Source organism: Eretmochelys imbricata, chromosome 27 (assembly GCF_965152235.1).
Source record: "Eretmochelys imbricata isolate rEreImb1 chromosome 27, rEreImb1.hap1, whole genome shotgun sequence".
NCBI lineage: Eukaryota > Metazoa > Chordata > Testudines > Cheloniidae > Eretmochelys > Eretmochelys imbricata.
Genome location: NC_135598.1, coordinates 14,027,513 through 14,040,256, shown reverse-complemented (window position 1 = coordinate 14,040,256; position 12,744 = coordinate 14,027,513). Strand labels below are relative to the sequence as shown.

At 38.3% G+C, this 12,744-nt stretch overlaps 1 protein-coding gene across 2 annotated transcripts; it reads left to right on the top strand.

Moving 5' to 3' along the window:
* The first annotated feature begins 4,048 nt into the window (after positions 1-4,048).
* Positions 4,049-12,696, top strand: LOC144257894 (keratin, type I cytoskeletal 19-like). 2 transcript variants are annotated; one of them, XM_077806126.1, is made up of 9 exons: positions 4,049-4,483; positions 7,257-7,339; positions 7,787-7,943; positions 9,328-9,489; positions 9,599-9,724; positions 9,866-10,082; positions 10,170-10,177; positions 11,493-11,502; positions 12,599-12,696. In XM_077806126.1, the coding sequence occupies exons 1-9, from the start codon at positions 4,049-4,051 to the stop codon at positions 12,694-12,696; spliced, it is 1,296 nt and encodes a 431-aa protein (XP_077662252.1). The 2 variants fall into 2 exon arrangements, with proteins under 2 accessions (XP_077662252.1, XP_077662251.1); XM_077806125.1 differs by lacking the exon at positions 10,170-10,177 and having other exon boundaries at positions 9,866-10,086; positions 11,459-11,502.
* The last annotated feature ends 48 nt before the right edge of the window (positions 12,697-12,744 follow it).

Sequence of the window (12,744 nt, the reverse complement as noted above, 5' to 3'; positions counted from 1 at the left end):
TTCTACCTAGGTTTATAAGTCTGGTTGAGGCTTTCCTGCTTTGGAGTAGAATGTTCCAAACTTCATCTGAACTACTTCTTTCAGTGGATGTCATCCAGCCAGCATCCTGGCTGCCAGATGTAATAATATTGGGTCTGGATGTATGATGTGACCATGGTTTTGTGAGACTATGTCAGACAGAGCAGGCAAAGTAATCGGGGATTGCACTGAGAGAGTCACCAAATCCAAACACCAGAACTGCTTTGCCTATGCAGGGACGGTCATAATAATCAATCCTAGATCTTGCCTCAGTTTCCTCAGGACTGTCAGTATCACAGGGACCAAGGGGAAGGCCTACAGCAGTCCCAGTGCCCAAAGGATAAGAAAGACATCTGACAGGTAACCCTGACTGGACCCCTGTCTGAGGCAGAACACTTCACACTTCTTGTTGTGGTCTGCAGCAAATAGGTTTTTGGTTGTAGTTATTGTTTTACTTTCCAACTAGTTTATCAAAGTTAATTTAAAAAGACAGAAAATGGTGAAGCCTTTACTTTTTTCTTTTTTGATGCTAAATTTGCCATTTGACAGAAGAAAAGTTTCTCTTCCTTCCTCAAACAAATTAATGATGACTTCATCCATCTTAGGCTTCACTCTTGTGGTTTATGTTGTCACCAGAACAAATTGATAGAATAATGTCCTTGTAACTCACTAAAACCTATATAGCATTCTCTAGGTATTAGCTAATTTTTCACATGCCACTTTCTTGATATATGCACAACTGCACAAAGGTGTGGTGTTAACCCTTGTCATCCTGAACTGTTAGTCACGATTAATGCATGACCATGTAATTATTGCAAAATTAATTCCACCACAATTTATTGCATGATTATTTCAATTTCCTAAACCTTTCTACAAACTCCAAGAAGCTGCCATACCCATTTTCCTCCACAGCAGGGAACCAAAGGAAAACAAGGAGACTGCTTTTGAATAACAAGCTCCAACAATTTCTCTGATCCAAGCTTTGAACACCAGCATCTGGTATAGCTACTTTAAACTATGAAAGCCCTGTGTGCTTTTTTGACTGTTCTGCTGTTCTACTTAATAAGGTAAATTAACTGCAATGCCCTGAGGTTCTAGAGCTATTGTCTGTTCTGTGAACACCTATGCCATTCATGTTCTGAAAAATTCATTCAATAACCCATTTCTTCCCTAGCTTTATCTCCCTGTATTTGGCACATAAACACCTGTGCCCAATGTTCAGCTTACAGAATAGTTTACCTAGTAAGATCATTGAGCCCCACTGATTTTGGTAATTGGTTAATCATGGGATGTAAAAGACAGTCAGTCTCCTGCTACAGAAACCTGATAGTTCTGTGTGCACATTGCAGAGAAAGTAGAAAACAGACCTGTGATAAAGTTCCTGCTCTACCTTGGTGGGTCTTGCGCTTATTGGCGGATTTGCTCGCCTTGGAGCTTCACGGCAGCCCTCAGATTGGCCGTTTTTCTGAACCCAGAGTCCAGGTTGATTCCTCCTGTGTCTGACCAGGAGTTGGGAGGATCTGGGGGGGAACCCGGGCCCGCCCTCTACTCTGGGTTCCAGCCCAGGGCCCTGTGGAATGCAGCTGTCTAGAGTGCCTCCTGGAACAGCTGTGCGACAGTTACAACTCCCTGGGCTACTTCCCCATGGCCTCCTCCCAACACCTTCTTTATCCTCATCACAGAACCTTCCTCCTGGTGTCTGATAATGCTTGTACACCTCAGTCCTCCAACAGTCCGCGTTTTCACTCTCAGCTCCTCGTGCCGCTTGCTCCCAGCTCCTCACACGCACACCACAAACTGAAGTGAGCTCCTTTTTAAAACCCAGGTGCCCTGATTAGCCTTCCTTAATTGATTCTAGCAGCTTCTTGATTGGCTGCAGGTGTTCTAATCAGCCTGCCTTAATTGTGTCCAGAAGCTTCCTGATTTTTCTGGAACCTTCCCTGTTACCTTACCCAGGGAAAAGGGACCTACTTAGCCTGGGGTTAATATATCTGCCTTATATTACTCTCCTCTAGCCATCTGGCCCGACCCTGTCACAGACCCTATAACCTCATTGCTGAATCACTCACCTACGAGTGTAAGTGGGACACTTAAGCAGAAATCCTGGTGTGAAATCCTGGCCTCACTGAAGTCCATGAGAGTTTTGCCATTAACTTCAATGAGCCAGCATTTCATTCCTGTTCCTAGCACAGCACCAGAGAAAACAAAGGGGAACTCCATCAGGACTGGGGCAAAAGAATCTTTCTTCCCTCCTAAGCCATGACCACAGCAGCAACTTCTACACAGCTTCTACTACAGCATTGCTACTGTCTCCATACTTGCCCTAAATGAAGTTGTCAGTGGATCCGAATAATCCTGAACCTACTAGCCACATTCCTTTCTTCCCCGCCTTCCTTTATCAACAGCAACAGCATTAGTAGGTCTTCTAGTTCAAATAAACGAAAATGGAACTGTGCAAGTAAAAATACATTTTTCAAATTAGCAAATATTTGTCACTGGCACGCAACCCTTTTGTTTTTATCATATATCTATAACAAAGAAAGTAAAAGTGTGCATATGATGCCAGATACCTAAGTAATTTGCGAACTCTAACCTACCTTTTTTATTGGTCCTGAATGATACAAAGATATATTATCTTTCTTTAAGGGTTAATTGTTTCTTTGAGATATAACAATTCTGTGTAGAGGAGAACTGTAGTATCACCAACATTTGGAAACTAAACCATTCTGTCAGATGACAGGGAACAGTCTAAAATCTTCAAATTTCTTTAGAAAATAGCCAAGTGGACACAGTGTGTGTGTACATGTGTATGGGTGGGCTGGAGGAAAGAAATGTTGTGTTTTTTAAGCAAAATATTTTTTTTTAATTTTTAATAAAGGAAACAAGTGTACTGGAAAAGTAGAATGGTTTTTTACTAACATGCCAACATAATCAGTTAATGTTAATCATTAATACACAGAGTACAACCTATTGTAGTTGCCAAAATACAGCTCAAATTAATACATATACTTTTATCTGTTGAGCATATAAAACAAGAAAAGAATATATAATGAAAGCTTATTCGTTTCACTTTAACTTCAGCCACACGAGAGTGCAAAAAGTGCTCGAGACCAGCTACACTGGGCAGGTAAGTATGTCTACGATAAATTAACTTGGCTAAACTTAATCCCTGGTATAGCTCCATTGATGCAGTTGCTGCTATGGAAATGAAGGAGAGCAATGAGATTTCAAATGCTCTTGTCCTGTTGTTTAAGTTGCATTTACTTACATCATATGACAAAGTAATATTCTTTTTATTTTCAAGTGTATTGAAAGTCTGTTCATTTTAAATTATAGTAAGGATTTCTTGTTTAAAACCCATATTATATTTATATGTAACATACCTTACCTTTGCTAAATCACAAATGCTTAATGTCTGTTTTAAATGTTAATGCTGTTTTCCATTTACTATAAAATAAATGACCATGGTAAATACAAAAGTAATCTTTCTAATCATCTGCCTAATTAGATTATACAAACATACTACTATTATTCTAAATAGTTTCTCGGGCAGTGACTATTGTCTTGTCAGTAGAAATATATTATTGACTCTAACCAAGTTTTATGCCCCTTGTTACCTACACACACCTCTGCTTTTTTTATACCATAATCTACAAATAGGGAGTAAAATATTTCCTTTGTTTTTTTCAAAAGGGATATCGAGACTGTGGCCTCAGGTAAAATGCAATACATTTTTCAATAGTGTTTTACCTTTTCTCTAAAAAAATCACAAAGACGCCCCCACTACCTGGGGACTTTTCCTGGCGCACACACGAACAAATTAAAGTTTTGTTACATTACTCTGAGCAAGATGCTAAGAGTTGGTGGTGTTGACCCCAATTAAACTGTGTCAGCAGAGGTGGAGTTTACAACTGTCATGCCTCCTTTTCAGATAAAGTATAAAAGATCAAGAAGCATACAATGCTCTCCACTCTAGCTGCTCTCAATCTTGTGGTGCTTTAGCTATTTTTTAAAAACAAAAACACCACCAATGTCACTCTCCAGCCGAAGCTACCTTACTGGTACAAGCTCCACTTTCCAGCCTATTGCACCCAGTCTAAGTGGTTCAACCTACAGGAAAACAGCTATCCGAAAGTATCAGGCACCGAGTGTCTATGGGGGAGCTGGTGGCTATGGCACCCGCATTTCCACCAGCACTAACTATGGAGGAGGCTTTGGTAGTGGCTTTGGCAGTGGATTTCAACTCAACACCAGCAGTAGTGACATCCTGCTTGGTGGAAATGAGAAACTGACCATGCAAAATCTGAATGACCGTTTGGCTTCCTATCTGGAGAAAGTGCATTTTCTAGAAAAAGCCAACTCCCAGCTTGAAAAGCAGATCAGGGAGTACTATGGGAATAGATCCTCAACTACAACGCATGACCACAGTCAATATTTTAAAACCATTGAAGACCTCCAAAACAAGGTAAGAAATCATAGAAGTATCCATTATTTTGTAACTTTATATGCTTCTGTACTCCAATTATTAGAGAATGAAGAGAGTCAGCTAGCTGTGAATATTTTTTTTTCAATAACCATTTAACTTTGGCAAGATGCAGGTTAAATTGTGCAAAGTCAGTTTATCACATCACATTTTATATTGCTATAAAAATGTCTATGGATATGTGTAACCTAACAGTTCAAAATCTATCATAAAGGCTGAATTAATTCTTCTATAATTACATAATATAGGGTTTTTCAACTGTAGATTTCAAAGTGGGGCTTTCTAGAGAAGATATAATTATCCCTATTTTACAGCTGAGGAAACTGAGGCACAAAGAAGTGAAGTCACTTGCCCAAGATAATACACCAGATCAAGAGCAGGGGTGAGGACAGAACTAATGTTTCCTGCCTCTCATTACATTGCCCTATCCAATTAACCACACTCACAACTGGAGTGTGAGAATATAAAACTTTAATTCTTTCCTCAGTGTTGTAGAAGGTCACACACTCTAAGTTTAGACACTTACCTTCATATTAATGTAAATTATTTCAGAAGTTCTAAGTTCATAGAAGGCTTTAAAGGCTTTGAAAGTGCTGTTACAGTTTGTCATAATCAACGTATGAATGGATCACCAAACACTCAATGACAAGTAACATATTTCTTAATATCACGGAATAAAAAAAACCCAAGATAAAGTGACGTTAAGGATCAGATTTATACCTACAAAAGACAGGAAATTTAGAGTAAATGGTAAAATTCCTTTCTTAGCTCATCTTAAATTGTTTATTAAAAAGGTCTCCCAGCATCCATTAATTTTATTTATCTATGTATAATAGTGAGTATTTTTTTAAAGACAGCATTTTGGTTATCTCTGTGGATTGCTGTGTATTTGTGGGCTTCACATCAGACTTTTAGACTTTGTTTTTCTTCTTGTGTGTGTGTGTGTGTGTGTGTGTGTGTGTGTGTGCGTGTGTGTGTGTTTAATCTAATCTCTTACACCTGGACAACAGTAAATAAACAGATTGTTACCTGGGAGGTGCTGTTTATTGAGGAAATCTAAAAATCCAAAGTTCTCTTTGCAGTTTCATAATTAACTAATTTCCCCAAGTAATTTCAGTTGTCATTTTTTATTATTTATTTAAACATTCTGTTGACTATTTACACAAAAACATTAATACTTAATCTTTTTTTCAACTGTTCAAGTAGCAGTAAAGGAAAATGTCTCATCATTTTACATATCGGACCCCATGTTGCCAGTGTCACAAATATTACATTCCAAAGAGAAGGTCTCTAACAGCAAGATATTCAGCAATGTGGATTAAGGTTTTAAACTTTATTTTAAAATCCAGTTCATTGTAGATCTAGAAGGAAGTCACTTTCTGACTACTATGCTGAGCAAACTAGGTGCAGCTTTAATTTACAGGAAACCTGTGTCTTTCCAATGTCTGACCTATAGGCATTATTCATGAGTGTCCATCTTTATACCTGCAAAAAAATCTCCCTTGTCAAAATATCACGACTGACAGAATGCGTGGCTCCTAAGATTATGACATGATGAGGGAGGAAACTGTGGAAAGAATCAATTCACACATATGACACCATACTTAATGTAACATTTACATCATGGTTTTTGATGTTCCTGAAGATTTTTTCAAAAGCTTCTTCAAAAAGTGGCCTCCCCTGTTAAACGCTCTTCTTAATTTTAATAAAAATGGGCTCCCCAGCCCATTTCATTTTTTTTTTTTTTCCTGCTGGAGATGTGAGCCTTGAGATTTTGATAGGCCTCTCTTCAACGTTGCCCATAGTTTGTGTTTTAATTTTTCTATGGTCTTGAGATTTTTTCTTGTTTACAGCATCAAGTGGTCTGGACCATACCTTTTGGCCAGCCTACAAGATATATTTTACAAATTACCCTAAATTCTTTGTGACAGAGTCCAAGCATATTCTGCTCCAGGAATTTTTACAAAAAACACCCGCTCTGTGGTGCAATCTGGTGCATTCCAAAGGCAAAAAAAATTAATTGGTCTTCAGACATAGCTAAGATCTAGCATAATAATAAACCATGGCAGGAACACTTTAGTGGTATCTAGAGATGGGAAGGAAATCCACCAGAAGCAGGGAAATATGCATGCATGCGCCTGCACACACACACAAACTGAAACATAATGTATGTGTGGGTACATGCACGAACTTTATTTACATTTTTCCTTCTATTTTATGTCTCATATCTCTTCTCTAGTTTTTCAAAGTCTGTAGTTTTCTTTCCTTCTTCCTCCAGTTCTGGAAATGAGAAGCTTGAAACAATGGCAAAATGTCAACAATATCACTTACCATTCTTTGTAGAGACAGGGTTATAGTTTGTAATAACACAAATCAATCTTTAAGTTAAGATGGGGTCACAAATCACAAACAACTAGAAGTTCAATGTATAAGACATCTCTTTTTCCATAACTTAATCTGTGCTTCAATGTTTTATTTAATCTTCATTTGCTTTGTCCCTAAGGGACTATGCCGACAGCATATAGTGTAGTCTCTGAAGAGTACAGGTAACCTTAGATTTGCCTTCCCTTAACACTATAAATTAGAGAGGAATGTATCTGCCTATATATCAAGATTTTCTGAAAACAGAACAATCTGATTGCTGGCACAGATTCCATATTTTAAAATGTCATCCAAAGTTATTTTTATAACATTTAAATATTGGTTTGGTTTGCTAACTCTAGATTACTTTACAATCTATCATCTTCTTTTCCAGATTGGTGCTGCACATCTGGAAAATGCCCGGCTCGTCCTGCAGATCGACAATGCCAAGCTGGCTTCTGATGACTTTAGAATGAAGTAAGTTTCTATGATGAATTAATGTGATGTCCTCCCCAAATGTCAGTCAAGTGATCTCTTTAAAAGCCAGCGGGGTCTTCTGGCAAATGTGTGTTTTTTAGGAGAGAACTGAATGCCTTCAGATCACTGAAACTGAATAGTAATACAAAATGGATACATTACATAAATCCCACCTGCCCTATTCCCACAGAGAAACCCTACATATACACGTGTATATCTTGTCTTGGTAATAAAGTTATTGGAGTTAAAATTGAGAATTAAACTGTTTGTCCCTAAAGAGTCAGTAAAAAGGCAATTTGCAGAGTGAGATAGTAATAGTTTGTGATTCTCTGAGACAGAACTACAGTCCTAGCTTATCACGGTAAAGCATATCAGTAATTAATTACATATTAATTGCACATTAGTAATTATATATTAATGATGCTGGAATGAACATTTATTTTCCAGGTATGAGAATGAGCTAGCAATCAAACAGAATGTGGAAAATGATCTTGCTGGACTACTCAGAGTCCTTGATGACTTGACCTTGTCAAAGGCAGACTTAGAGCTACAGATTGAAGGTCTGAATGAAGAGCTGACTTTCCTCAAGAAAAACCATGAAGAGGTGAGAGCAGCAGAGAAACTCATTCAGAATTCACATATTTTCTCAATGACACACAGAAAACATTTGACACATGCAAATCTTAAGAATACTGAAAATTCCATGGTTAATCTGAAAAAACATAAACTTTATAATTTGAGACATAAAGTGAAAAGATAAAACTAAGAATGTTAACCAATCTTGGTTTCTTCCGTTCTTTTCAAGAAGTAGGGTCACATAACTGAAATCTGGAATTAACCTGCTACTCTATTAGTTACTAACAGAAAGCCTGAATTGTGTCATACGTTAGGCTTCCTTTGTTACAATCCATAACACAAAATGATTCCTCTTAGCAATCATAAGTCATAGTATTAACTTTTTCATACCTACTTTCTTTCTAACTGTGTAGAAAAATATGACATTTTAGAGGCTCTGAAAATTAAGGTGTGATGGTCTTCCTTTAGTTTAAAGAATATCCTTTGGTTCTATGGGCCACCACTAAATGCAAAACCAGATAACTGGGAGCCAAGACTCCTGCACTCTAGTCACAGTTCTGACACTGCTCACTATGACCTTGGGGAAATCAGAACACTTCAGTCTCTTTGGTCACTCGATTACAGACCCAAAAGTTGCAATTCTTCAACAAAAAAACTTCAAAAACAGACTCCAACAATGCTGAATTGGAATTAATTTGCAAACTGGATACAATTAATTTAGGCTTGAATAGAGACTGGGAGTGGATGTGTCATTACACAAAGTAAAACTATTTCCCCATGTTTATTCCCCCCACGCCACCCCGCACTGTTCCTCAGACGTTCTTGGCAACTGCTGGAAATGGCCCACCTTGATTATCACTACAAAAGTCCCCCCCCCGCACACCCGCCCTCTCCTGCTGGTAATAGCTCACCTTAAGTGATCACTCTTGTTACAGTGTGTATGGTAACACCCATTGTTTCATGTTCTCTATGTATATAAATCTTCCTCACTGTATTTTCCACTGCATGCAGCCGATGAAGAGAGCTGTAGCTCACAAAAGCTTATGCTTAAATAAATTGGTTAGTCTCTACGGTGCCACAAGTACTCCTTTTCTTTTTGCGAATACAGACTAACACAGCTGCTACTCTGAAACATTTCACCTCAGTATCTCAGTTTTCTCTGCCATAAAATGGGGAAAACAGTACATCAGAGGGGGTGGGTTGTAATTTTAATTAATATTTGTAAAGTGACTGAGAGTCTCTGAAGAAACGTGCTAACGCAGGCCTAGGAATTACTTTTTATAGCCCTATTTCTATGCATTTTGAATTTTTCTGTCTTTCTGTCTTAAGATGACTGCACGTTTCTCTTCCTATTTAAAAGTTTAACTGATGTTCATAAATATAGAATTATCTATAATCATTATTGTTTGTAGGAAGTTGGTGAACTGCGTAAACAGCTAGGGGGCACAGTTAATGTAGAGGTGGATGCTGCTCCGAGCACTGATCTTGCCAAGATTATGGAAAACATGAGACAGCAATATGATAGCATGGCAGAAAAGAATCGTCAAGAGGCCAAAGACCACTTTGATAAACAGGTAAAGTCTCACTGATCATATAGCAGCAGCACCTCACAAGGAGTTCAGTCAAGATTTAAAATTGAACTTCACTGCCTTTACACCTTCTTTTCCATTCTTTGTATTTCAGACAGAAGAAGTGAACCAGGAAGTCGCTATTAACATTGAACAACTGCAAACCAAAAAAACTGAGATCACAGATCTGAGACGCACTTTCCAGGGTCTGGAGATAGAGCTGCAGTCCCAGCTTATTACGGTAAAGCATATCTAAAATTTAACATAGGGAATATCTTTAACAGATAGTTGTTTGGATAAACAAGGAACTACAAGGTCTTTCAATGTAAACATAATTTAAAAATACAAATAAGTAAGTCCTCTATTATTTCACCTTCTGTAGAAAAAGGCTTTAGAAGACACACTGGCTGAGACTGAAGCACTTTATGGTTCACGACTTGCCCAAATACAGGCTGCAATTGGCAATGTAGAGGCACAGCTGATGCAGCTTCGAGCTGACATGGAGAGCCAGAGTTCTGAGTACAGTTCTCTGCTGAACATAAAGACACGGTTGGAAATGGAGATTGCCACTTACCGACGCCTACTGGAGGGAGAGGATAGTAGGTAAGGAACTGAGTATCAGTGAAGTCTGCTGTTTAGTTCAGTTTTCTATCATAGAATATCAGGGTTGGAAGGGACCTCAGGAGGTCATCTAGTCCAACCCCCTGCTCAAAGCAGGACCAATCCCCAGTTTTTGCCCCAGATCCCGAAATGGCCCCCTCAAGGATTGAACTCACAACCCTGGGTTTAGCAGGCCAATGCTCAAACCACTGAGCTATCCCTCCCCCCCCCAAAGTCAGCAATTATTCTAAATACTCTTTATAAAGGCTGCCTAGGGGTAAAAAGAGGACAGATGTTGAATTACACTTGCATTCAATAAAATGAATGGATAAAGGATACTTCTGCATATTAAAATTTGTTCCTGCCAACACTGGTTACTCTACTGGTGGTGTCCAGTCTGGCTGAAACTAAAGAGAATGAAAGTCAAAGACAAACAAGCAAAGTGAGAAGGTAATTATGCTCTAAAATAGAAAAATATTTGTATTTTAAAAAATGAGTACAAATGCTTCCCCCACAAAAAGTAACAGTGAAATGACCAATTACAAATACCCTTGTTGTATATGGTAACGTCTTTTCTAAACTATGGCACTGAACTGTTCAGCTTCTGGGGCAACCTGATTGGTAGCACAAGGGCGCTCTTCATTATCCTTTGCACCATGGATATCTCTGCAAAGCAGCATGGGGAGAGAAGATGTGGACAATCTGGGACTTGGCCAGTGGGTCTGAAAACAATGTGGCACTCTTTAGTAAAGCAGGCTACAGGCATTACTGCATTGTCACACCTCCTTGCAGAAACTATTGCTGATCAGTGATTGAAAGACAGAGAGTGTGTATTCCGGAATGTACAGGTTAAAAATACGCTCCCCTTCCCCCTGGTGCACATGGTGGGTCAGTGCCCCCCCCAACTGGTCTTGTTACTTCCTGTTGACTCGTTGGCTACTCTCAGGTAAGTCTGTCCTCCTTTCCCATTCCATATAACCCAAATGTGGTAGCGACTTTTCAAGGAGCTCCGCTCTCTTTTTCCTGCTGACAGTCAGTCAGTTAGTCACCACATTCAGCTGCAGAGAGGACATTCTAGAGGCTGCTAAAGAAGTTGGTTGGTTCAGTATCCACCAAGCCTCCTCATAGTACCTGACACAAAGTTCATTTACTTAGGCTTTGTTCCATTCCCCCCAGAGATAACTGTTTGTAGAACTGAGTGAGATTAATCCAAGGAATTTAACAAGAAAAACAATGTTTAGCACATGTTTAAGTACCTTGCTGTATTGGGGTTTAAGTGAACAAATTAAATGTACAAAGATCAGTGATCTCAACATTTCTTAAATTTAATAAGCACCTTTATTTACAAAGTATGTTTTATTCATATATTTAACAGACCTTTACAGTCAGAAATATCTACTATTGAAGAGTCTGAGAGAGGTATGTCACTTAAATTTTTGTTTTCATATTTTTATATTTGGTTGCTACTAATTTGGCTGCATTAAAATTAATTAAGCTGATATAAAACAAATTGAGGTACTATAAGTCTTTCAGATGCAAATATTAAATCAGTGAAATCTTATGGCAAAATTGCCAATTCAATTGCCTGACTATATAACTCTCAATGTAATGTTTCCGTTAAAAGCACCTTAGAACTATTCAGTTTGTACAAAACCCAACCACCAAAATATGCTCAGGAGGAATAAAAGATTCACTCAAAACAATGTTCTGTAAAAAGTTCAGGGTGATGTACAGGATGTTCAGTAATTGGAGAAACCATATTCTGTACACCAAGAAAGAAAGTTTACTTACTATCACAAAACAGCTACTAGTGTCACCTTTGCATATTCACACTTACGGGACTGGCGCCTCCTTGTGTTCAGCTGTATATTCTTCAAGAGATGACATGCATTGTCCTTGATGCTTCCCTTTTACATAGGTATTCCCCCACCTCCACCCTAGAACTGGCCTCAGCCCACACATGAATTGGACAGTACTATTTTGTTTGTTCTTTTCCATAATGAGGGATTTTTTCCGAACAAGTGAAAGTGAAAGTGAACACTTCCATTTGCCCCAGCTATGACCAGCAGGCACTCTACTAATATGACACCTGAAAACCCAGAATTTTGACTTCAGACTGAAATAAGCATATCATTTACACTTAAGAAGAAGCTCAATATCTATTTTACAATAAATGGCACTTTCATTCTTAAACCCACTGTTAAACTGAATAGCAAAATTATACATGATCAGTAATTTAACTTTTCTTTTTCATGTGTGTTTCAAATTTTCTGATGTTCCACTTGATTATGCCAATGTGGGATTAAGGCAGTGCTTCCAAATATGACAGGTTTCAGGAAAGCTTATGTTCAAATAAACTGGTTAGTCTCTAAGGTGCCACAAGTACTCCTTTTCTTCCAAATATGTTTGCTCAACAGGCTGGAAAACTAAAAGTATAGAGCTAGTTACTGAAGTAAACATTAAAATATATTAATATAAATGTTTTAATTAACACTCTGTGCAATTTTATTTCCAGAAATAAATAAAACTAGGAAGATCAAGACAGTTGTCGAGGAGCTGATTGATGGCAAAGTTGTCTCCTCCCAGACCAAAGAGATTGAAGAGACAATATAAGCAGCATCAGCAGGGAGATGCCTCTGAACTTCTTAGAGTTAATAACAA

What these genes read in the sequence shown, in the direction of transcription:
- LOC144257894 (XM_077806125.1), top strand. Translation starts at nt 4,049, where the DNA reads ATGTCACTCTCCAGCCGAAGCTACCTTACTGGTACAAGCTCCACTTTC. An exon ending in AAGACCACTTTGATAAACAG is followed by an intron (nt 9,490 to 9,598) that starts GTAAAGTCTCAC and finishes TTTGTATTTCAG; the next exon opens with ACAGAAGAAGTGAACCAGGA. An exon ending in TGCAGTCCCAGCTTATTACG is followed by an intron (nt 9,725 to 9,865) that starts GTAAAGCATATC and finishes CACCTTCTGTAG; the next exon opens with AAAAAGGCTTTAGAAGACAC.